This window comes from Typopeltis vanoorti, chromosome 8 (genome assembly GCF_054136105.1).
Source record: "Typopeltis vanoorti isolate ZY-2024b chromosome 8, IOZ_Tvanoo_1.0, whole genome shotgun sequence".
Taxonomy (NCBI): domain Eukaryota; kingdom Metazoa; phylum Arthropoda; class Arachnida; order Uropygi; family Thelyphonidae; genus Typopeltis; species Typopeltis vanoorti.
The window spans coordinates 138,288,378-138,316,198 of NC_143556.1; the positions used below are offsets into that span (position 1 = coordinate 138,288,378).

Below are 27,821 nucleotides of genomic sequence, written 5' to 3' on the forward strand. Positions count from 1 at the left end.
TATGTATAAAAATTAACGATACACAAATATTAGGCGTTCTGGGTCTGAGCTGTTTGACATATTCTCGAATATTATTCTCCTCAGAATATTTCCACTATAAAATATTTATTCAAAAAAAAAAAAATGCTTAGAAAACTAAAATGACAAATTCCAGGAACTTCTCGCAAAACACAGTTTGGGGAAACCCTGGTATACATAGCGTACATGGAAGTAGTGTAGTGTGCCATTAAAAATAACTTCGTAAAATGTTTTAAATCAGTAACTAAATTATTTCATTCTGGTTAGTGATTTTTTAAAATAGTTAGCCATAAAATGTATGGATAAAAAATTTTTAAAATCTCTAACATTTATTTTTAAAATGTATATAGGCGCACTAATCGAATTTGGGTATTGAAAAAATGATAGGGGCGCATAAATTTTCTTTGCCTAGGGGCACCAGATACTCTTGCACCAGTCCTGGTAATAACTATATTCGAGCAAATGTTTCAAGGTATAACCAGTTTTGTAATGTGCTTCAAACTGATAAGGAAACATAAGTATGGATCTTTTGTATCACTGTAAAGTATGCCTGGTTGTCACTAAGAAAAGTTCTAGAAAAAAGTTTTAGCACTATGGAAACAAATTACAAATTTTTACATGGAACAAAATAAACTTAGTAAATTTTCTAAAGAGGATTTTTGCAGAAATGCTCCAAAAATGTGATTTTTATGTGATTAATGTCAAAACAAAAACAGATATGTGTTTGTCTGCAAGGCAAAACTAAATCAATATATGAAATGTGGAAGAATATTCAAGCATTTAGGAAGAAGCTGATTTTTTTCAAAACACTTCTTTCAAAAGCTGTCATTTCAGTAAGACATTTTCCTGAACTGGCAATAGTTGAAGAACAATGCACTAAAAAAACCTTAAGAAACTGTGATATCAATGAATACAGTGGTGTCTTAGCCTCGTTGATCCAAGAATACAATTATAGATTAAGATTTTGAGAAACATGATCTCACAATAAAACTGACTTTCTAGCCACAAAAGACTGATGTCTCCAGAGCACATGAAAATTTACAAATGGAGCTCAGTGAGTTTTCAGAAGACAACGTTTTCTGAAATCAATATTTGATAATAAGAAAGATCTCAATGAAATATGGAAGAATGCTGTTGAGTATTCAAAAATGAATCAACATGCTTGATTACACTGTCTTGTTTCAGCACAACCTACTGTGAATCAGCGTTTCCACACATGGTTCAAATTAAGACATGCTTGCGATCACTGATGATGAACACTCACCTTGAAGACTAACTGGAACTAAAGGCATTATAAATAAAAAGATGCAAGAACTTATATTACTGGTTTAATCCTTTATCCAAGTATAAGCAAACAAAGTTTGCATGTGAAGTAACTTCACGACTGGGCAACTACTAATAGCCTACTGTTGACTGGAACCTGACCAATAACATAAACATTCGAACATATTTTGTATGTTATATGTATTATATTCTGTATTCTTATAATAAAATAAGCTAGAGAAAAGAAAATGTTATTAAGAAAATCATAAGGAAGAGAAAATACATTTACAATGGTGTACTGTATTTATCAATACTGTAAGTTTACGTCGCTGTATACAAGATGAATCATTTGTCTGTCAGTATCTACATCGATATTCTCTTATATGATACAAAACTGTACATGTTATATGTATTACTAACACCAGGCATAAAAAATGAAAAGATAATGTGAAAAAGAAAGTCATATTTAAATTGTGCATATTTGGTCTGATGTATTAAAATAAAGAACTTTTATTATTAAAAGACCAGAAGATAAATGATAAAATATACAAAGAGCCAACAAGTTTCACTAGCCACTGTCTAGCATTTTCAAGGCTGAAGTGGTGTGAAAACAAATGCATTAAGTTACTAAAGTGTATGTTTTAAATGTAACTTAATGCATTTGTTTTCACACCATTTCAGCCTTGAAAATGCTAGACAGTGGCTAGGGAAACTTGTTGGCTCATTGCATATTTTATGTTGAAAAATGATGAGCTAAACCAGATGTGATGATTCTATTATGATTGACATCCCCTGCATGTTCCTTCTGTCTTATTTCAAAACTTCTAGAAGTCTGACCAATGTAAGAAAGGCCACACGTGCATGGAATATCATATACTCCAGGACATTTGAAGAAAGGTACCTCATCTTTGGGTGATCTTAAGATTTGTCTGATCATGGTCATACATTTTACATTGGTCAGACTTCTAGAAGTTTTGATATAAGACAGAAGGAACATGTGATCATGTACCGGATTCTGACTGAAGCATTCGTGTTTGATGGCGTGCATGTGTTCGAATGCTTCAGTCAGAATCCGGTACATGATCACATGTTGTGTAGTTTTTTGCATATTGTAGTTCTGTTGAACTGAGAGAGATGATGAGATTTTTCCATATGTCTTTAAGAATAATACCTTGATTTCTATTTAAATTATTGCCTGTGCGTAGTACCACAGCTGCTTCTTTTAAATTTCTGTGTCTGTAGTCATTCTCGATGTAAGGCATAGAACTGTTTTTCCAATCTATAACGTGATTTGATGTTGAGAAATGATGAGCTAAACCAGATGTGATGATTCTATTATGATTGACATCCCCCACATGTTCCTTCTGTCTTATATCAAAACTTCTAGAAGTCTGACCAATGTAAAATGTATGACCATGATCAGACAAATCTTAAGATCACCCAAAGATGAGGTACCTTTCTTCAAATGTCCTGGAGTATATGAAATTCCATGCACATGTGGCCTTTCTTACATTGGTCAGACTTCTAGAAGTTTTGAAATAAGACAGAAGGAACATGCAGGGGGATGTCAATCATAATAGAATCATCACATCTGGTTTAGCTCATCATTTCTCAACATCAAATCACGTTATAGATTGGAAAAACAGTTCTATGCCTTACATCAAGAATGACTACAGACACAGAAATTTAAAAGAAGCAGCTGTGGTACTACGCACAGGCAATAATTTAAATAGAAATCAAGGTATTATTCTTAAAGACATATGGAAAAATCTCATCATCTCTCTCAGTTCAACAGAACTACAATATGCAAAAAACTACACAACACGTGGTCATGTACCAGATTCTGACTGAAGCATTCGAACACGCGCACGCCATCAAACACGAATGATCAAATGTAACGGCCTAACAGTTACTAAAGTGTATGTTTTAAATGTAACTTAATGCATTTGTTTTCATACCAGTTCACCTTGAAAATGCTAGACAGTGGTTAGTGAAACTTGTTGGCTCTTTGTATATTTTATCATTTATCTTCGGTCTTTTAATAATGAAAGTCATATTTATTTACAGATATGATGATTCATGCATTGATAATAAGCAGCAGCAATATGATTGCTTCATAGTAGATTAGCCTATACACTAATGAGTGAATCGTTATTTTTTTTATTTTATGCTAATTAAAAATTTTAATAATTAATAACAGTTAATTTTATGCAGTTATGATTTAATGCTGCAACTTTACATTGGTTTAAATTTCTCTTGACTGCGAATGGTGCCATGTACGGTCTATAAGTGTTTGTGTGCATAAGTTTTGATAAATTTTAACTTTTTATAATAGATTTGTGTATACTTTATGGTAGCAAATGATAAAACAGATTTATCATTTACATATATTTTATGTAAATGATAAATATTTTATGCATTCATGAGATACCCAACTTTTTCTTAATTTTTTCAATATTTCTAAGCTACGCAGTTCATCTGTAAGTTTTTTCATATTGTTGCAAATCTCCCAAAAATTTTTCAATATATTTATTAAAAAATCTGCACATAAGTCAACCCGTGCAGTTGAAACCCATGTTATTCAAGGTACAACTGTAGTATCTTGGGAATGATGGTTAAAATATTAGAAAAGTTGATTAAAGGTAAAATTCAGGAATGGGTGGATAGGAACACATATGCTATTGTGGGCAGCACAGCTTTGTAAACAGTAGGTTCAGCCTTAATAATTTATTCATATGTTATAATAAAGTGGCAGCTGAATTAGATAAAGGAAGTAGTTAGACCACAATTTTGTTGAGCACTGCAAAAGCAATTGACAGAATATCTCATGAAAAATTATTACATAAGTATTCAAGCAATTGGTATCCATTTCCATTTTCTATCAATGCCACGAGGGGTGGTTGACAGACACCACAGCGTAGTATATGTTGGAGTGAAATCAAGGAATGCTGTACAAGGAATGCTGCTCTTTAATTTACACATTAATGATATAGAGAATGGCTTCGAGGGGGGGGAGAGAAATTCAGTTGTTTACTGATGATGCAAAATTGGTAAGAGCAATAGCAGATAAAGGTGATATAGATATCCTGCATCATCATCAGTTCAGTGGACATACACAGATGCTGTGTGGTCATTTCAATGCTCGATGATGTCCCACACCATTCCTCGCCATGTAGTCCTATTGTATCTTTTCTGGAGGCTTTAAACTCTCTGAAGATCAGTCATTCCACACACACACCATCCATCCATCTCATTGACAGTCTACTCTTCCTCCTTTTTTTCCCCAGGAGCTTTACCTTCTATTTCTATTCTGAGACGTCCTCCTTCCATCCTTTTGCTGAATCCAAAGTATTTCAATTTTCTTCTGTCAATATCCTTAAGGAGGCTTAAGGTTCTACTGATCTTTTCTAACACCCTTTCATTTGTATGCCTTTCAGTATATGATATCCTCAACAGCTTTATGGAAACCACATTTCAAAAGCAGCTATCCTTTTCTTATCAGACTTCTTTAGATTCCAAGTCTCATATCCATAAGTCGCTGTTGGAAAAACAACTGCCTCCAAAATCCTCAACTTTGTTCCCATGGAGATAGATCCAGCCTTCCAGATTTCAGACAAGTCTTTGACTGTTGTTTTAGCCATTCCCAATCTTCTTCTGGCATGTTCTGAACAGCAATTCTTCACATTAGTAATGAATTCCAGGTATACTTGTTTCTCAAAGAGCTTCCCTGTCTGTATTTCTTTTGAGAACCATAATCTTTGTCTTGCTAGGATTGAGCTGAAGTCCTCTCCTATTACTGATCTCATTAACTTTATCAAGAATTTGTCCCAGTTCTTCCTTGTCATTACAGAGGAGGACAGTATCATCAGCATACCTCAGATTACTGATCAATCTACCATCTATCTTAATTCCTGTTTGGAGCTTATCCAATGATGAGATCAGCAGAGATACTAAACAAGTGAGGAGAAAGTAAACATCCTTGCCTAACTCCCTTTCCAACCCAAAGCCAATCGGTTAATCCAACACCTGTACTTACCGTGGCTTCTTGCTCCCTGTACAAGTTACCTATCAACCTGATAGTGTGTTGAGGTAAAGCCATTCTTTTCATTACTTCCCACAGTTTCACATGCTGAACACACTCAAAAGCTTTAGAGTAGGCCAAGAAACACATTACCATAGGGAGTCTAAATTCTTTATACTTTTCTATGATCTGTCTAAGGCAAAGGATCTGATCTCTGGTGCCCTTACCTTTCCTAAAACCAGCTTGTTCCTTGGGCATCTCTGCCTCAACTTCGGCCCCAATCCTATTTAAATGATCTTAATAAAATTTTGCTTGCATGAGATATCAAACTAATAGTTCTATAATTCTTGCATGCCTTTATATCACCTTTCTTATGTAGTGGTATGAAAACTGACTTCTTCCAGTCTCTAGGCCATGATCCTGTCTCCCATATCCTTGTAATCAATCTATGAAACACTCTTATCCCTCCAATGTTAGTTAAGGCCACAATCCCCCTGTGGCTTTAACTAACTCTGCTGGGATTACATCTGCACCTAGGGTCTTATTGCTGTTAAGCTGCTTAACTGCTCTTTCAACTTCATGCCTAAGCGGAGGAGGTTCCAAATGAAATTTTCCTGGTGAGAGGGCTTTTCCAAATTATCTTTATCCACTCAGTTGTACAGTTCCTCACATATATCTTTCAGGATGATTTAAAAGACTGACAGTGAGGGCAAAGGACAATGGATGTCAATTAATGTTACAAAATATAAGGTAATACACCTTGGGATGAAAAGATCTTTGTATCATATTGATGGTACTGGATTATAGAAAATTAATGAGACTAATGATATGAGGATGATGGTGGACAGAGATTTGAAATGCAGAGGATATATTGCAAAAGTTGGCAAAATAGATCCAAGGATTACTTGGATGTTGAAGAATACATTGACAAATAAAGATAGGAAGGTAATTATCCCGGCCACATACCAACTGCTCTGCTTTGATTTGGTCACCTGGGTTTTTTGGGGATCAAGCAGGAGTGGGAGGATTCAGAGACAAGTAGTGGTGGCTGGTGAAAATTTTAAGTGGGGGTGCTGCATAGAAAAAAAACTTTTTTTTTTTTTTTCCTAATCAGTAACAAATTTATTAATAAATAAATTTACATATTAAAAATTGCTTTATTAAAAATATTTCATCCTCACCACGAACAAACACCAATAATAAAAGTTTCGTATCAATAACAATGACAAGTACAAACAAATATTGGCGTTAGATCGCAGTGCATTTGTTTCGTGTAACGATAATTGAAAATATATAATTCTTTTCATATTTTCAACAGTGACACTTGTCATAATTCATCCTTGTATCTATAATAAATAAATAATTATATGTTATTTTAACAAAATAAAATAAGATTGACAAAAAATAGTTCACCACGCACACGCACCAATAATAACATTTCACATCTCACAGAAATAACGTGCGTAAGCATACTAAAGATACACTGCCGTTTGGGCAGTGTCTGAATGACTTAACGTGCAATGACAAGTGCAAACGAATATCGGTGTTAGATCACAGTGTATTTGTTTCGTAATCTAAAACATTAATCGAACAATTCCAATTATTAACTATTCAATCAATGTCAAAACATAAGCTGTAACCTTTAACATGTTGTATTGCATTTATATAATGTTGTAAGCATTGTTATTATTTTTAAAAACACAAACAAAATTTAAATGTTTCATTTTTTCCTTGGGGGTGCTGCAGTGTCGCAGTGCTTATGTACAGGCCACCACTGGAGACAAGTGACCAAGCTGGTAACTAGTCTATAGAATGCTTTATATGAGAACAGACTGAAGGTGTGTGAGTTTCAGAATTAAGATGACAAACAGAAGAGAGAGGGAACATAATAGAAACTTATAAATTACCAAAGGGATTATGTAAGACTGACACAAAAGACATTTTTTAATACATGACAAGTAGGGATAGAACCAAGGGACACTCCTGTATAAGAGTGTGGTTAGTAAGGGATGGACAAATTAGATTTTTTACTTGGAAAGAGAGAGGTGAATGAGCAGAAAAGATAGCTGAAAGCAGCTGTGAGTGTCCCAATAATACCCATCATACTTCTGTGTCTTCTGCTGAGTCTTTTGACTCCATGGAGATACCCATATAATAATAACAATAATCCATAAAATATATAATTTTTAGACTACTTAAAAAAAAAAAAGATTTTTGTTGCCATCAACCAGAGACAAAATTACATCATCATCCTTCCACAATGTCTACCTACCAAATTTCTTATGCAACATCTGCTACTTAGAAGAAACAGACACATCTGCAGAAGTCTATCTTCAATAAAAAATCATACTTCACTTGGTGTGACCGACAAGTCAGGGCTTGTAGGGCACCAGCACAAAATTGGTACAAAATGAAATTGGAAATTAAGTTGGAATACTAGCCATAAATACTGTTACAACTTGAACAGTGCATAAACCTTTAATCTATCAGTAAATAATTTACAGCTTTCAGCACATACAAACCACATGTATAACATGAACATAGCAGCACTCAATGTTCGAAATCTACTTTCAGGCTGGTGATGCTGGGGTGTCATTTCTTCCAAGCTACTCTCTCTCAAGCTCTGACCACAATTTGAAATACAACAGATTTGGACTGGGACTTCCAGATGGCCACTCAGATAGTGATATGTGGCGTCACGTGCTCATTTCGGTTGGGTGTGCTGTCATGTGGGTTATGCACATCAATTAGACCATATGCATGGGCGTGCATCAGCAGAAAATTTTCTGGGGGGGGGGGGGGGGGCAAAGCTTGTAGACAAATAATTACATCAATAAATTTTTATAATTATTGATTTAATTAAATAATTATATCAATAAACGTCTTTTAGCTTTTTTTTATGTAATTATTTGTCGATGTAAACTATAAATACATTATTTTCATTTTACATCGATTTTAATGATCTTTAATTCTTGGGGGAAAAAAAGGTATTCAGAATTGACAGTTTTTAGTACAATTTCATATATATAAAAAATTGGCCGGCATATTTTATTAAAAATCAAGTAATTAGTTAATCCTAAATTAAATTAATCCAGTTTAAAAGCAATAAAATCATAAAACTAACAAGTAAAATAATATTAAATTACATACACTTACCTTTTAAAAATGTATTTTTCAGTTTAAATTTGTTTCACTATAAATTCACACTCAGTAACTCACTAGACACAGAGGGCAAACTAACCAGTCAGTGTTCACAAATCAGAAAAAGATGAACCAAAAACAGGAACAGGTGTTTTATTGCTGCAATAAAACAAGTGTTCTATGGCTACCCACCGTGCGAAACAGGCCAACCCATAATAAAATTTTAAGACAGACAAAGAATTCCCACGGTTGAGGCTGTAAGATTACATATCTCAATCAATTTTACGATTATAATTTGTGGAATTTTTTTAATAAATCCTGGGGGATTGATTAAAAAAATTCCACAAATGGGGAAGTGCCAAACCATCAATGACCCAGGGCGTCAGTGATGGTTTGGTGGGGGTGACATGTCAGGGTGTGACAACTCCAATATGACTTATCCGAATCCTAGACACTATGGCATGTGCTGTGCGACCATCTGGGGCATATACCCGATCATTTTGGTGGTTAAATGACTATTGAATGGTGAAAATCTTCTCATCTCTGAAAAGGATATCTCTCTGTGTGTGTTTGTTGTTTGTGTACTGCCGGAGAAGTGTCTTTGATTTTATCCGAGAGAATATATAACATGCATAATATTACAGTGCTCTTACCTTTTCAGATCAATCCAGTGTTAATGTTCTACTTTGTGATTAACTATTATTGCCACTGATGATAGTCTAACATCTGGGGTGAAATATATGGTCTTAAATAACATAAGTATATAAGCATATAAGTATATAAAATAAATAAAATATTACTTATTCCTTGTGTTTTTCATATGGCACAATTATCTCTTAAACAATGTGTCTTAATAATCAGTGTTTCGTAACTCCAATCCTTCACACTCTTCACTGTATCAGCATCAACATGGAAACCAGGAGACCAGACCTGCATACAACAGTCCAAGTGAGGTCATATCAACACTTTGTAATTATCCTCTGAGTTGTATTTGCAATCTTTGCTATATGGTTGAATTTCAACTTCTTTCTACTAAAACTCCAATATCCCTAGTATGATCAATGTCTTCTAGCATTATCCCACCAATTTAATATGACACTGGATATCTCATCACACTGAAGTGCATGACTTTACATTTACTAACATTGAACAGACAGCCATTTCACAATCCCACAATTCCAGCCTATTCAAATCATTCTGCAAGTACTGCATATCAGCAGCATTCCTGATTACCCTGCCTATATTTGCATCATCAGTAAAAAAAAAAGCTATATGATGTATACCTGTCAAATTCTTTCCAGTGTCATTAATGTATAGATTGAATAACAATGGACCAAGGACTGATCCCTAGTATACCACAGGTCCTCTTAAATCTTGTACACTCACACCTCCATATACCACTTTCTGATATCTGTCAGTCAGCTATCCTCTTATCCATTCTAAGATTTCCATGCTGTATCCTGATATATCCATTCTCCTTGTTCAACTCAATGGTAACAATATAAGAGCAAGTTGTTTAAACATGACTTCCTTTAAAAACCCATGCTATTCATTGCAAAGTACAGATTCTCTCTCAACTCATTTCTGCATGTGATCCCTTACCAACTTTTCCAAAATCTTCACTACCACTCCAAAGATAATAATAAGTAGATTGCTGGATACATAAGTCTTTGTACCACTTTTGTGCAATGGGATTATCATACATTCTTTCCACTTGTGTGGAATATTCTCTGTGCTGAGATACAAATTTCACAGACAAAGGAACAGCCAGTTCAACAGAACACACTGTTACATCCTTGCTGATATCTTATCAGTCCCTATTGAAAAATTCTTATTCAGTTTGTGCAACAGCTCTTCATACCTCCATACTTCCTCATGCACCGGAGTTTCTTCATTTATGAATAGGTAACAGTGAGCTCAATGCTGAATACACTAGGTTAACAGCTTTTAGCAAAATGGATACTTATTAGTTGAATAATCTCTTATGCATCAGTCATGCACATAACTAAATTTAGTTTAATCCTTTATCCAAGTGTGAGCAAACAAAGTTTGTGCCTGAAAGCATCTTCGGTACTGGGGTAAGGTGGTACAACACCGGCCATCTCGTTGCAAAGGTGGAGCAAGTTCACAACACTCCTATCTCAGTATCTCCCATAATGCGAAACATCTCCTTGAGGATATGTATAATGTTATGCATTAAGGAGAAGGCAACTACCCAGACTAGTTTCGACCTTTATTGAGGTCTCTTCAGTTGGAGCCAGGCCCAAGTGGAGATACCAGGCTCCACTCAGGCTTGGCTCCCACTGAAGAGACCTCAATAAAGGTCGAAACTAGTCTGGGTAGTGGCTCTCCCCTTAATGCATAACATTATACATATCCACAAGATGTGTTTTGCATTATGGGAGATACTGAGATAGGAATGTTGTGAGCTTGCTCCACCTTTGCAACGAGTTGCCCGGTGTTGTACCACCTTACCCCAGTCCGAAGATACTTTCAGGCACAAACTTTGTTTGCTCACACTTGGATAAAGGATTAAACTAAATTTATTATAGTCTAACCAAGTGAAAAATAAACTTTCAACATGCACATACTATCAAACAGTAGAGTTATTCTTTCATATTCATTCTTTCATTGACTTGAAGCATAATGAAAGAATTCTTCTGGGTTGTCTTTAGCTTGCAGAGCTAGTTTCTTTTTGTACTCAGAAGTAACTCTCTGTACACTAGTTGTAACTATTCTAGCATGCAGCTTACAATTTTCATAACTGACATTATTATGCACAGTATATTCCTTTAACATAATCTTTTTCTTTAGAAACTTTTGCTTAATAAGATTGCATACCCATTTCACTTCTACCCTATTTATTCTTCAAACTCCAGGGACACATTCTAATATTGCATTATTTAATTTTTTTTAAATGCTTCCCATGCACTGTCGATATCCTTCCCATCCAACAATTGATAACATAGGGCATCACCAAGCATACTAGGTGGTCATCATTTGCTGCTTTGTAGTGCACCATGTAACCTTTTCATAATAGGTTACGAATTTTCATAAACTTAGCTACTTCCTGAGTAAGTACTGCATAATCACTGTTACCAACCAGAGCATAATACCTACATCTTTAACTGCAACACCCTCTGACACTATAATCAAATTAACATTTTTTGGCCTAGAGTTCCTCTGTCACATGCTGCTTGTTGAAGTTGTCTTGCAACAGCTTAATAAATTCAGTTTCATTCTTCTTACGAGATTTCACTACTACCCATTCATCATCAACAAATACCTGATATTTACCCTCGGGGATGGGGGGTACAGGATAATTATGATAGTACTACATGTAAAATTTACACTATTACTAAATTTGCATCGCCAATTTTCCTCCAAATTAAATTAACATTCCAAGGGTCAGGGGTGCTTAAGGGTCAAAGCTGTATAACCGAGAGGAGACCTCCACATAGCCATTAAAGGAATGCGGAGAACCAACCAGGGCTTCTGACCTAATGTCCAATCCTCAGCTTCTCGTGGTGCACCCTGTTGGGTATCTACTTGGATACTGAACGAATGAGGATGGGCTGGCAATTTGGGATTTAGCTGACCAAATTGTATTCTTATTGGTTAAACCAAAATAAAAGAATGATGTTACAACATGACATAATTTCATGCCGGCTGGGGCGTCGCCCGGTTAAACAAGGCTCCCGTTGTTTTCGCCAGAAAACCAGGGCGAACAGCGAAAAGTCAGCTACTGGAACAAATCTGAAAACAAACCCCAACTCAACATCACCAGAGTTAAAGATAGGTACTATCAACGTAAGAAGCCTGAATGGCAAAGAAATGGAGCTAGCTGAGGAATTAGATAAGTACCAGATTGACATAATAGGGGTGACTGAAACAAAAAAGACCAAAACTGGTGAGATCTTTCTGAGCAATAAATACAAAATGTTATATTCAGGCAATGACAATTAAGGAAAAGAAGGAGTAGCCATAGTATTCAACACAAAATACGAGGCTAATCTTCTTGAATGGCAGTGAGTCTCAAGTAGAGTAATGTGGGCAAATATGAGAATGGGGAACTGGACGACTTATTTCTGCTTATGGTCCCACAGAAGGTTCTACTAAGGTAGAGTGGAGGAATTTTTTGATGCTTTAGAAAAAGCAACTGACACAATGAAAAAGGAAAAGATCTAAATAGCAGAGTAGGAAATGATTGTGAGACATACAAAAATATTTTGGGAAAATTTGGAGAAAAGAGCAAAGCTAATAATAATGGCAAATATCTGTTGGATTTCTGCTCAGGACATGGACTGGTTATTACTAACACCATGTTCCAACATAAAATTGTGCACAAATTCACATGGAGAGAAGGGGCAAGGAATAAGAAAAGTCTCATTGACTATGTTATTGTTGATAGTGATGTTTTCTCCCTGGTGCAGAACACCAGAGTGTACAGAGGAATTAAAATTGGAAGTGATTACTATTTAGTCTTGAGCAGGATAAAATTGAATTTCATATTGAAAAGAATAACATGTAAGAAAGTTTTAAAGCGAATAAAAGTTGAGCAGCTCTCAGATGTGAACTGTAGACTAAAATACAGAAAGATTATTGAAAAAAAAATGAAAGAGTTTGAGAACAGGAATCAAACCTTGGAGATTCAGTGGGAAAGCCCTGAAGAAAACACTGATTGATTCAGCTAGAGAGGCATGTGGTGAGGTTGTCTGAAAAGTTAGAAAAATCAGAACTCCATGCTGAACACAGGAAGTTAAAGACGCAGCGAAGAAAAAGAAGAAAGCATATCAAAAGTTCCTGGCAAATAAGTCAGTTTGTGCTGTTAGAGAATATAGAGACAAATACAAGAATGCTAAACACTGTGTAAAACTAGCTAAACAAAAGTCATAGGAGGACTTTGGAAAGAATATAGAAAATAAATATCAAGACGGTGGCAAAATATTCTGGAGGTTGTTGAAGAAGCTTAGGAATGGACGAAAGAGTGCTGTAAAAGGAGTTAGAGATGATAAAGGTGACATGAAAATGGGAAAAAAAGATATCCTTGAAGTATGGAGTAATTACTTTGAAAAACTGCTAAATGAAACAAGCAGTGATGATAGCACAGTGGTAAAAAACACTGACCTGGCATGCAGTCAGGAATACATATCCATACTTGAAGTAGAAAAAGCCATCAATTCATTATCTATATGGATCACATCATAGTGTGATCCATATAGATAATGAATAACAGTGGAGATAAAGTGCACCCTTGTTGAACACCTGATTTTACCTCAAACCATCTACCTGTACCTTCTTCAAGGCTGACTGCTGACTAGATTCCAACTTTTACGACATGTCACACACACAATATCGATCTCTTTTTAACGACGGCGCGAGCTGCCAGTAAAACTTCATCCACGGCGAATAAAACATCAAGGTGAGCAGTAAAACGGGGGTCGTAAATTACCAGGTAATTGAGGTATGGTTGCTAGCCCGTTATTGGCATCACCGGAACAGGAAAAAAAAACTTATTCCGACAACATCGCATTCTTTATTTTGCTCGTCGCAGGTGGAAATCCGACTCTAACGAAGGTAATTTATGCTGCATAACTTCCTTGAGATTTCTCAACGGAGTTCTCCAATATTGTTTGGACCAATCGGTTACAATTCTACGATGTTCCCATCCTCCATCATCCCCCCTCAAAAAGGTAAACTGTTTTTTTTATTATTTTTAATTGAAATGTCACAAAAGGTGACGAAGTTTGTTTCCCTTTTGGCAATTACGTTCAGTTCATCCCCACTACCACGTGATATGGGGTAGTTACTGCTACGGAAGACGAGTACAAGTTAATAAGTGCGAAATGATAGCCCTGAATGCTTGCCTATCTTCCTACATTTCACATATCGTAGACAGAAAATTTGTAAGTACACGTAGACTATGTATTGCTTGATATAATATCCCATCTACACCATAAAACTGTAGCAATTTGAGGAGTTTTCCCCTTGCCACCTTGTCATGTGCCTTTTCCAGATCAACAAAACTTAAATACAAATCCATGTTATATTCCCAAGATTTCTCTACAATTTGTCTTAAAGTGAAAATCTGATCCTGACAACCTCTATTTGGCCTGAAAACAGCTTGTCTATTTCTTAGCTGTTTCTCAAGTGTAATTGCATAAATCGTACCATAGGGAAATACCTCTCTAATTCTCACATTCAGTTTTATTTATTTCTTTTATAGGATGAGTACTATGAGAGCTCTGCTTCATTCATCTGGAATTCAATCCTCTCACTAGGCCTTCTGAATTATGCAGTGCAGCCACTATGAAACTTTTATAATTCCATATTTCAGCATTTCTGAGTGCATTACTGCTGGAAGTTTTCTACTACTATGCTGACACTGCTTGTTTCATTTAGCAGTCTTTTAAAGTAATTACTTCAGACATCTAGAATGTCTTTATCTTCAATTTTCATGTCACCTTTATCACCGTACTTTTTCCTCCATTTCAAAGTTTTTTCAATTGAGCCTCCAGAATATTTTTGCTGCCTTCCTGATATTATTTTCTATGTTCTTAGCTTCTGTTTAGCTAGTTTTACAGAGTGTTTAGCTTTCTTACATTTGTCTCTATTCTCTAAGAGCACAAGTGTCAGGAACTTTTGATATGCTTTTCTCTTTTCCTTTACTATCTCTTTAACTTCCTATGTCCACCATGTAGTTCTGATTTTTCTATCCTTGCAGACAACCTCACCACATGCCTCTGGCTGAATCAATCAATGTTTTCTTCAGGATTTGCCACTGAATTTCCAAGGTTTGGTTCTTGTTTTCAAACTCTTTCATTTTTTTCACCAATGATGTTTGTGTATTTCTTGCATCTTCTCTCCTTTTAAACTGTTGAGAGGTGGTTACAGGGTTGACACTGGGGAGTTCCTTCACTTGGTTGAACAGTGGGAAGGAGTCATGACAAGGGCCATCCCTGGAAGTTACAAAAGGAAACTGTGAGAAAGAGGGTGAGGAGTGGTTTCTTTGCATGGAGGGTGGTTGAACCATGGAATGCATTGCCTGATGTAGTGGCAAGATCGAGAACGGTCAATGCGTTTAAGGAGTGGTATGATAGACATTGTGTTTCCTAGGAGGGACCTCCCTCAATGAGTCTTGATACAGTTGTGTTTCTTAGAAAGGACCTCCCACGATGAGTCTTTTGACTCCATGGAGGCCTGAATAATAATAATAATAATCTGAGTCTATAGTTCATCTCTGAAAGCTGCTCAGCTCTGATGTTTTAAAACTTTCTTACACACTCTTCTTTTCAATATGAAATTCAATTTTATCCTGCTCAATACTAAATAGTGATCTCTTCCAATTTCAAATCCTCTGTACACTCTGGTGTCCTACACCAGGGAGAAAACATCACTATCAACTATAACATAGTCAATGAGACTTTTCTTATTTCTTGCATCTTCTCTCCATGCAAATTTGTGCATATTTTTATGTTGGAATGTGGTGTTAGTAATAACTAACCCATGTCCTGAACAAAATTCCAGGCAGGTAATTATCATTATTATTAGCTTTGCTCTTTTCTCCAAATTTTCTCAAAACAGCCATATATCTAACAGACTTTTTTTACAACATTAGGGAGCACCAAAATAGGACTTTAGATCATTTGTCCATAATTGTATTGTTTCACTTACTCACTGTCACATATACGTGTTGTGTTCTGATGATGCCGATTTGAATTTCAGCAAAATATAAGCAAGTTAATAAAACACCTTTTTATAAAATAGTGTGTTTGGTGTTGTTAATACCTTTAAAATTAAGTCATGCATATTCATATATGGCTGTTAATCATTTCCTACTCTGCTGTTTAGATCTCCAAAAGGGACCAACTTTTCCTTTTACATGGAGCCAACTGCCTTCTCTAATTCTTCAAAAAAATTCCTCCATTTCTTTATTGGTAGAACCTTCTGTGGGACCATAAGTACAAATAAATCTCATTGTCCAGTCCCCCCCCCAACTCTGATATTTGCCCACATCACTCTACTTGATATTGCTTGCCATTCAAGATTATCCTCATATTTAATGTTGAATACTATATCTAATCCCCTCTTTTCCCTGATTGTTAGTGCCTAAATATAACATATTGTATTTGTTGCATAGAAATATTCATCTAATTGTCTTCTATGTTTTAGTCATGCTTATTATGTCAATATGGTACTTATGATTCTTCTGCTAGTTCCATTTCCTTTCCATTGATGCTTCTTATGCTGATAGTACCAATCTTGAACTCTGTTGATGTTGAGCTGGGAAATGTTCTAGGATTTGTTCCCATAGCTGACTTTTTGCTGTTCGCCCTGGTTTCCTGATGAAAACAACGGGGCGTTGTTTAACCAGGCAATGCCACAGCCAACATGAAGTTCTGTCATGTTGTACCATCATTTTACAATGTGGTTTAAGCCAACAAGAATACAATTTGGTCTTTTTTGCTGTTCGCCCTGGTTTCCTGATGAAAACAGCGGGGCGTTGTTTAACCAGGCAATGCCACAGCCAACATGAAGTTCTGTCATGTTGTACCATCATTTTACATGTGGTTTAAGCCAACAAGAATACAATTTGGTCAGCTAAATTCCAAATTGCCAGTCTATCCTTGTTCTTTCAGTATCCAGGTAGATACCTAAGAGGATGGACCACAAGAAGGTGAGGATTGGACATTAGGTCAGAAGCCCCAGTTAGTTCTCAACATTCCTTAAAAGGCTATGTGGAAATCTCTTCCCAGTTATACAGTTTTGACCCTTAAGCATCCTACTCAATGTTTGGATAATTAAAGTCCTCCATGATGACTGCTCATTTTGCATCCATCATCTTTATTTGGTAATGCATTTCATCATTACTAGTAACTAATGTGCTAGGTCTGTAAGAACACCCCTATTTATTTAATCTTGTTAGACTTCATCTCACATCAGATGGCTTAAACTTACCTGCTAAATTAAATATATAATTTAATTGTTAATATTGTATAATTGCATATATTCTCGATACCTAATTATCTTAAATCAAGGGCACCACCAAAATTAACCCAACTGTGCCCCACATTTGCTATAGCCAGGTCTTTATTCAATAGTATTGTCAATCTTCTCTATAGTTCATTGGGACCAAAAGAATACTTTGGTATAGTAGATTTGCTGAAGTGAAAATTTCCTCAGAACAGGATCTGTAGTAAAACAATTCTGGTGGGACTTTTCAATAGTTTGTTATAGTTACTCGGTTTACTTAATGGTTATTTGTTTTGGTGACAGTTAATTGCAGATTATTATTCACCAGGCCTCCACACAGAGGTCTATAGGGATTCTATATCAGGTGAGTCAATAATTTCTATTAAATTTAACAAATACCACATTTCAGTATTTCTGTGCATAATATGTTATTGTTAAATTAATAAAAACAGCTGTCAGGCTTGTGAAACATAATCAGTGCACTAATAAAAGGTGAATATGAATCCTATGCACAGAGTCTATGTCTTTTCAGTAGCATATTAAGTTGCATACTAAGGCAACTCCTCTGCCAAAAATTTATTTCCATAAACTCTGTGGTAAAATTTGAAACTTTTATGTTTCATTTATTTGGTTTTAAAATGATAATGATATTTAATATCCTCATTATATATTACCAATTTTGTGAAATTATTGCCATCTAGGCTCTATATTTTAGTTTAATATTTTAGTACTTTATATCTTATTCTTCAAGAAACAATATTGTTCTTTTGATTCTTATTTTACCTAAAATTAGCAATCCAAAGTTTGCATATGAAATATCTTCATGATTAGGTTACATTGTGTGCAAAGGTAATGCCTTCACTTAGGTATATCTGTATTCCATAATGAATAGCAAGCATACTTCCTTTCAGGTATAATTAAGGGGATTAATTATACCTGAAAGGTATAATTAATTACACCTTTATTATACACTATCCAGACTATTTTCAACATTTAGTAAGGTCTCATCAGTAGGAGTCAGACCTATGGAGGTACTGAGAGCCAACTCAATGGGTACAAATCATGCCAGTCTCATATTTCCAAAATAGCAAGAGAAAAGGTGGCAAAATAGAATATCACCAAGAAACAGTAGCAAAGACAATTTATTATATTATATGCTATTTAGCAAAGTAGCTAAACAGCATAAATTTAGTTTAATCCTTTATCCAAGTGTGAGCAAACAAAGTTTGCATCTGAAAGTATCTTCAGGACTGGGGTAAGGTGATACAACACTGGGAAACTCGTTGCAAAGGTGGAGCAAGATAACATCACTCCTATCTCAGTATCTCCCATAATGCAAAACACATCTCCTTGCGGACATGTATAATGTTATGCATTAAGGGAAGGGCCACTACCCAGACTAGCTTCGACCTTTATTGAGGTCTCTTCAGTGGGAGCCAGGCCCAAGTGGAGATACCAGGCAGAAGAATTAGCAAGGTTATCTCTACCTATAGGAGTTGCCAAACGGTGTGCCACCTTTTTATTAAATTACTCTGGATTTAGAGAAAGATGTTGAAAGTTTATTCTTCACTTGGTTAGACTATAATAAATTTAGTTTAATCCTTTATCCAAGTGTGAGCAAACAAAGTTTGCACCTGAAAGTATCTTCAGGACTGGGGTAAGGTGGTACAACACCGGGCAACTCGTTGCAAAGGTGGAGCAAGTTCACAACACTCCTATCTCAGTATCTCCCATAATGCAAAACACATCTCCTTGCAGATATGTATAATATTATGCATTAAGGGAAGGGCCACTACCCAGACTAGTTTCGGGTAGAGATGACCTTGCTAATGCTTCTGCCTGGCATCTCCACTTGGGCCTGGCTCCCACTGAAGAGACCTCAATAAAGGTCGAAACTAGTCTGGGTAGTGGCCCTCCCCTTAATGCATAACATTATACATATCCACAAGGAGATGTGTTTCACATTATAGGAGATACTGAGATAGGATGATGTTAGCTTGCTCCACCTTTGCAACGAGTTGCCCGGTGTTGTACCACCTTACCCCAGTCCTGAAGATTCTTTCAGGCGCAAACTTTGTTTGTTCACACTTGGATAAAGGATTAAACTAAATTTATTATAGTCTAACCAAGTGAAAAATAAACTTTCAACATCTTTCTCTAAATCCAGAGTACTTTAATAAAAAGGTGGCACACCATTTGGCAACTCCTATAGGTAGAAATAACCTTGCTAATGCTTGTGCCTGGTATCTCCACTTGGGCCTGGCTCCCACTGAAGAAAGCTCAATAAAGGTCAAAACAAGTCTGGGTGAAAAATAAACTTTCAACATCTTTCTCTAAATCCAGAGTAATTTAATAAAAAGGTGGCACACCGTTTGGCAACTCCTATAGGTAGAGATGACCTTGCTAATGCTTTTGCCTGGTATCTCCATTTGGGCCTGGCTCCCACTGAAGAGACCTCAATAAAGGTCGAAACTAGTCTGGGTAGTGGCCCTTCCCTTAATGCATAACATTATACATATCTGCAAGGAGATGTGTTTTGTATTATGGGAGGTACTGAGATAGGGGTGTTGTGAGCTTGCTCCACCTTTGCAACGAGTTTCCCAGTGTTGCACCACCTTACCCCAGTCCTGAAGATACTTTCAGGCGCAAACTTTGCTTGCTCACACTTGGATAAAGGATTAAACTAAATTTATTATAGTCTAACCAAGTGAAAAATAAACTTTCAATAGCTAAATAGCATATTATGAAAGTAGCAAAATAATGCATTGTCATAGTATCACAGTACTTTGATACTATGACAATGAAAATACTTTGATACTATGAAAATACTTTAGAGATAACTACATAAATTAAAGATGTCGAGAAATTATATTCTTGGTTTTATCTTTTATCCAAGCATTAGCAAATAAAGTTTGCGAGTGAAGTAACTTCACAACTGAGCTACTTCTATACAGAAGTTAATGATTTCACATCAATTGCCTTAGTATCTCATAATGCAAGGCAGATATCCTTACGGACATGTATAATGCTATGCATTATGGTAAGGGCCACTACCCAAATTGGTTTTAACTTTTATTGAGGTCTCATGAGACCTCAATAAAGGTCAAAACTGGTCTGGGTAGTTGCCCCTCCCAAACTGGGAGGGGCAATAACATTATACATGTCCATAAGGATATGTGCCTTGCATTATGGGATACTAAGGCAATTGATGTGAAGTCATTAGCCTCTACATACAAGTAGCCCAGCTTTAGAGTTACTTCACTCACGAACTTTGTTTGCTTACATTTTGATAAAGGATGAAACCAGGAATATAAATTCATGGCATCTTTAATTTATAGTATAACCAAGTGAAAAAACTCTCAACAAAGACAACTGTAGCATTTGGAAGGGGGGGGGGTGTTAATACCTGAAATTAAGAAATTAGTTTTTATTTATTTATTTATTTTTTTTTATCATTATTTTATTTAAGTATGAGCAAACAAAAACTTTCAAGTATGAAACTGTGAATAGCTACTATATAGAATAGTTGGCTTCACACTTCAAATATTCATGGGATAATCGGGAAACGTAATGTGAAGTGACTCTATACACCAGTAGCCTAGATAGCGCAAAGATATTTCACAAGGAAATTTGTGCTTGCTCATGCATAGATAAAATATGGAGAAAAACAAGAACAGAATTTTTACTAACATATATCATCCCTTCCAAGAAACATTAAAAAAAAAAAAAAAAATCAGCTAACGCCTTTTTATTCCCATATATAGGGAGTAGGCGAGGCCATTTTTAGCCCTATCTAACTTTTGGAGACTGAGTGGGTAAAGAAACAATATACTTTATTTTGTTCCTTACCTTAGTCACTTATCTGTAGCATGGATATAACTCAAAAAAGTTTTTATATATCATTCACAGAAACATCATTTTCATTAAGCAGGCAATGCTTTCATGGAGAGGACAGCAGATTAGAGAACAAATACAGAACTTAAAAAAGAATACAAAATATTTACTCTGACTTACTTTTTTATTAAGGGCAACTCCATCTTCACAGTCTAAAACAGCACAGTCCACATTTAATGATGATATTTTCTTCAGTTTTCTTTCATCATGACCAGGAACATATAGAACTGCTCGTCGAGGGGTGTATTTTATAAGAGCATGTGAAGAAGAAGAAACTGTTGACTGATGAGAAAAACAAACTTGTGGAACTGTAATTCCACGTAACAAACACCTTGCAGCAGTGCATACTTTGAGTGTTGCCATATCTTCTATATGACTGTAAGATAAATTTGTTTTTTAAAAAAATTACTTTCTAAAATATATTAAAAAACATATGGAAACCAGTCATCTATGTTATTTTTATTTATTATTTGTTTATTATATATATATATATATATATATATATACACACACATATATATATATAAGAGATTACAAAATCTACAGTATATCAGTGCTGGTGTGTGAGCAAGCAGTTAAGAAGAAAGGACTTTACTTTTTTTGAACCAGTCTGGTTGTGTTTGTGAAAAATACTGTGAGGAAGAAGACTGTTCCCAAGGACAAACAAATGGAATGAAAGAAAAGAACAATGAGATTTGGTTTGGTAGGTTTGAAGGCAAACTATGCATAGATGTTAACCAACAACTGGATATGCTTTTATAGGCTGAGAGAAAAGTGAAACAGCATTCAAGAAAATATTCATAAAAAAAAAGGACAACACATTTATAAAGGAAATGGAGTGATTCTCTGAGAGAAAGGTCATCACAGATCACCTTTGTGTGGATAGCATCAAGCATTTTCAGAGTAGCTTTTAGTGCACCAAACCCAAATTAAAAGAACAGTATTCTAAAAATGGACAAATTTGAGATAGATGCAGTGTTAACAGCTATACAGCTGAAAAATATGTGTACTGATCAGAAAAGAACAGCATGTTATTCGGAAGATGAGGAGACTTGAGTATGATATATTTGCTGAGAAAGGCTAGTCAGCCCAAAAAGAAAAACCTGATCATATATGAAGATCTGGGTATTATCAAAGGTGATGGAAATTGAAATGAGATCTTTTTTGCAAGAAATCAGACAGGACTGTGTTTTAGGAGCAGGGAAGTTGACAAGGTTGTCCTTAATCCAGTAGCAACAGTAAATTTTGCAAATACTACTTAGTGATTTCTGCCCTTAGCATCATGCTATTAATGTAAGGTTATGGGCTAGTAGGTTCTGGTTAAGAATCAAGCTGCAGTTAAATGCAAACTTTATTATTATTATTATCATTACATTCTCCATGGAGTCTGCAGACTCATTGTGGGAGGTTTATTCAACTGACAACATATTTACCATATAGAATCTCAAAAATCCTCATCACTCCTTGCATTAACAACACATTCTGGTAATGTGTTCCATTCACTGACAATTCTGCATGTAAAAAATCTACTCCTCACAATCCTCTTCACCACACTCTTACATAACTTCCAGGAACCTCTGGTTTCCCCCCCCCCTCTTGCCTTCTCTTTTTATAATCTCATCTGGATTAATCTGATAAAATCCTCTCACTAATTTAAATGTCTCTATCATATCACCTCTTTTGCTCCTATCCACCAAACTCTGCAATCCACATTTTTTCAACCTCTCCCAATAGCCAGCTGTCCAAAGTCCTGATATTGTCTTAGTCACTCACCTGTGGACCCTCTCCAATGTCTCCACATCACACTGAAAGCCAAGTGACCAGCATTGGACACAGCAGTCTAAGTGTGGTCGATCGGTGCTTTATACGGTGACACAACCACTTTCTTATCCCTATATGTTAGAGTACTTCTTATCATAGTGTTGAAAAGGCTGCACTACAATGTGCAGCACACTGTAGTGCAGCGCAATTGTAGTGCAGCACAATACAAAGACTGCACTACAATTGCGAATGTTGGTTTCCTGTATACTGTATATGAACTACAGTATACAGGAAACCAACATTCACAGGTCGTTATATTCTTAAAGAATCAGCCCATCATCCATGTCAAAAAAACAGGAATTATAAAATGCCTCATCAGAAGAGCCAAAACTAATTGTTCTACTCTTTTGATTATCTACAGAAAGAACTTTCTACTATCCAACAACAAATGAAACTCACTGGCTTTTCTGAAAAAAGTACTCAACATCTTCTCAATTCTTATAATCCTCCACAAAACAACAAAGTTTCAATACGTCGAGTGCCTATTCCTTATATCTCCGGTATTTCAGAACCTATCGCAAGAATTTTAAAGAAATATGATTTAACAACTACGTATTCACCTATTAACAAATTGTCTTCTCATTTTCCTTCTCCTAAAGACAAATGCTCAACTTTATCTCTTCCTGGAGTTTATCAAATTCCATGCAACTGTGATCTCTCTTATTTTGGACAAACTGGACGTTCTCTTGAAAAAAGAATCCAAGAACATCAATCATCTATTCTTCACAACAAACCTGAAAAGTCTGGATTGGCTCTACACGGGATTGAACTGACCACAGCATCCTTTGGTCCAGGACTCGCCTCGTACATATATCCCGTTATAGGTTCGAACGTTTGTTCAAGGAAAGCGTGGAGGCCTTGCTCCATCGCCCCAACCTGAATTGTAATGACTGTATATCTATATCAAAAATCTGGGAAAGTCTAATCAAGATTACTCATTAATTAATTTATTTTGTTTTGTTTTAATAGCAAATTCAATCATGTTTCTACTTCAAAATATTCTGTTTCATACTTAGTGATATAACATCACGCGCCATGTTCTAATTTTAACGATCTATTGCTAGTATTCTAGCTTGTATTTGTTAAACTGTTCTTGTAACACCACTGATGATGGTCTGCTATTTCCAGACCGAAATATTTGGTTAAATAAATATCTTTCTTGTGATTATGTGATTATATCATTCAGTCTTATGTCGCAAGTATCCTTGAAACAACGGATGAAAAGATTACCAGCTGTATACCACGTGTGGAACTGTACTCCAGGAAATTGAAGAAGCCAGAGACCTGGGAATGTTAGTGGATAGGGAATTAAAGTTTAGTGGACACATAACAAAAGTGATTAAAGCAACTCATCAGATCACTTGGTTATTGAAGAATACTTTGACGAGCAGAGACAAGCAGGTTATTGTTCCTCTTTATCGAACGTTCATAAGACCCCATCTTAACTACTGTGCACCGATCTTTTAATTGCCATACAATTAATCTTTTTTTTTGTCTGCTCCAGTTCACTTAATGCATACTCCAGAATAGTGATGAATGGTTTTGGAAATAGTGAGTCTCCTTATGCCAATTTTATAAATTTTAAATTTGGAAATACTTTCTGTGGCTTGCTACAGTAATATAAAAATTAACTTCGATATTTGCCATGCATCTATATAATATAAATGTATCATTTTGGACTGTAGGGTTATTATCTGCTTTCCAACCAATGGAACTGACTGGTTTGAATCTCGTTGTGGACATGGATGTCTGTAACTGTCTGGAGGTGGGAGATGAAATTCATTGCCTGGTGTGAGATCACTGCTCAACTTATTGGAAGCCTGCAGTAGCTTGTAAAAAAAAAAAAAAGTTCCATATTTGACCTGTAGAGCAGGGTTTCTGAGCTATGTAAAAAATAAATAGAAAAAGATACAAAATATATATATATACAATTAGTAAAAAAAAATCCTTATCCCAACCATGATATGAGTACACTATAGGTTTACAAACATCTTCATGGGTAGGAGCCACATAAAAAATAAATAAAAAATCCACAACCTACCTGAGGAAACCATAAAAACTAAACACACACAAAAAAAAGATATAAACAATTGAGAAAGCAGAAGTACACAAATGGCATTAGTTAAGTTCAACACTCAATGGTTTAGAGTTGGGCTGGTACAAAATAAAATTTAAAAAAATTTAAAATTTAGCCAGTTTGTCTTTTCTCTTGTGTTCAATGTCTGCTAATGAGGCATCGCCATTTAATCATGTAAATTCCATAAGGCTTAACCAAGCTCTTATCCAATAAATGAATGTAAATGCAACCTCTGGAAGATCAGAAGCCTTCACAACAAATAATGATCTTTGCGATTTGGAAAGAGCACTAAAAAAAAAAAAAATCGAAATCAGCTAATGCCTTTTATTCCCTGATAGGAAGTAGGCAAGGGTCAAGCCTATGGCTAATTATAAGTGGCATCCAATGAAGAGATGACTGACAAGTGTTGCCATCTCATAAGACCATGTCTGGACTACTCCTGACTGACTGTGTTTGCACAGGTTCTGTTGGAGATGACGTAACAGTTGAGAAAGTTTGGAAGGTGTGTGGGGGGGGAGAAACCAAGGGTATATCTAACATGTGGATTGTTGCTTATGAGAACAGACTATGGGAATGGACTTATTTTAATTATATTAACAACACCAAACAAACTAATTTATAAAAAAAAAGGAATGTTTATTAACTGGTTTATATTTTGTTGGATTTCAAACCAGCATGTATACAGTTTACCCATGACAAGAATGAAAAATTCTCCTAACCTGAACAAGTATGGTTGCATTAATTTGCCAAAAATTTAGGAGACCATTATCTTAAGATCAACTCCAACAGAGCTGTAATACTTCTTTTTTACAACATTAGAGGGCACCAAATTAGGACTTGAGATAAAATCTTTTGTCTCTTACAATTTGAATTGTTTCACTTACTCATTGTAGTGTGTAAACTATAACATGCTGTTTTGTGCTCTGAAGACGCTGGTTCAAAATCCAGCAGAATATAAGCCAATTAATAAACATTTGTTGTTGTTTTTTTAAATAAATTAGTCCATTAGGTGTTGTTAATACCATTAAAATAAATTATGAATAATGTTCAAGACCTAAGCTTGTCTATTAGATTGTGAGAATGGACTCTCCTTCAATGAGAGGAAGATTATGTGGTGCAGATTACTGGGTATATTAGGAGAGAATTAGGTCTAAAAGCTGAGTATGGACATGGTCATTAAGTATGTGAAGCCTTATGTTATAGTAAATATAATAAATAAGTGGAATATGTTGTCAGAATTGTGAATACCTCTTCAGCATATGTATTCAAGTACAGTTGTGTGAGTTGGGAGGACTCCTTCAGTGAGTCCTTGAACTCTTGGCAGTATTCTATATAATAAGAAACTGTTAATGTTGAGCACACACGAATGAATGCTATGCTTGAGCAGATAAGTAAGAGTAATGCAAAGCGGGGAGCAGTTTGAATGTTGTTCATTTTTATCTATGTTCTTTGTTTCTACCAATTTTGAGTTTTTGTCTGATTCTCTCATCACCAACATTTGAGATAGATATACTTCACAGAATTTCGTAATATGTTGATCTGGTGTATGTGCTACTTGAAGACTCTGTTGGATTATATATGTTAGAAAGAGACAGAAACAGAGAGAGAAAATGGGAATGGGAAAGAGGCTCGACATAGATGGAAATGGTGATAATGGTGACATTAAGGAGAAGCTTCAGGAAATAACGGCTTTTTAAGTGACGTGTTAGCTAGTCTCATACGGAGGTTGGGGGGGGGGATTAAACTTTGAAACAGGTTTTGTTTCATCCCACAAGACAGAAGAATTGGCCAATGAATGATGACAGACATATAGATAGGATTAACCACTCTGTCATAACATTAATTAGCATTACAATAGTATAACTTTCTACAAAACCAATTACTTGGACATGACAGGAAATAGCTGAATATTTAGAAGAGAATGAAAGACCTGCAAATGTAGTAAGACATAAAAAAGTGAAAGGCAGGCAATTAGAAATAAAAAATGAAGCACGCATGTAAACTGAGGATCAAAGATGAGTAAGAATGTTGGAGATGATAAAGTGATGTGTATAAATACATAAGTAATGAAGAAGGGCAGTAAAGATATGCAAGGTTGAATAAAGAAAGTCAGAAGATGAGGCTCAACAGACTGTAGTAAAGTGTCATGCTCTTCTAAGTATAACACCCAGACCAGTACCTACGTCATCCATAGACAGACAATTTTGTGTCCACGTCACACCTGAATTGTGTGGCACAGGAAGCAGCAACTACATGGTCTGAACAACTTTTATATATATATAAACTTAGTTTTTAACTAAGATGGAGAAAGCTGCATCACTACTTCCTGCTGCAGATGCCAGTTTACTTCGCATGAAAGCAATACTTGCGATTAATAATGTAAGACCTCCATCTGATAATATCTCCCTTGGCAAAAGGCTAGCAATAAAAAGTCTTAAGAACAACAAAGATATCGTTATCATACAAGCTGACAAGGGCAATGCAACTGTAGTGCTAAATAAAACAGATTACCATGAAAAAATCTTGGCATTATTAGAGTCAGATACATACTTGGAAATTGAGAGAGATCCAACGAGGGAGATACATAATAAGACAAACAACCTCTTACAAAAA

General features: G+C 35.5%; 1 protein-coding gene across 3 annotated transcripts in view; it reads right to left on the reverse strand.

Moving 5' to 3' along the window:
• The window catches only part of LOC150104378 (citramalyl-CoA lyase, mitochondrial-like), a 284,487-nt gene that overhangs the window by 201,943 nt on the left and 54,723 nt on the right, over positions 1-27,821 (reverse strand). For all 3 annotated transcript variants that reach the window (XM_090396962.1, XM_090396963.1, XM_090396961.1), the window contains one exon: positions 21,431-21,686. In XM_090396962.1, coding sequence (XP_090253088.1) covers positions 21,431-21,673 — 243 coding nt within the window. In that variant the 5' untranslated portion in view covers positions 21,674-21,686. The remainder of the gene's footprint in view (positions 1-21,430; positions 21,687-27,821) is intronic.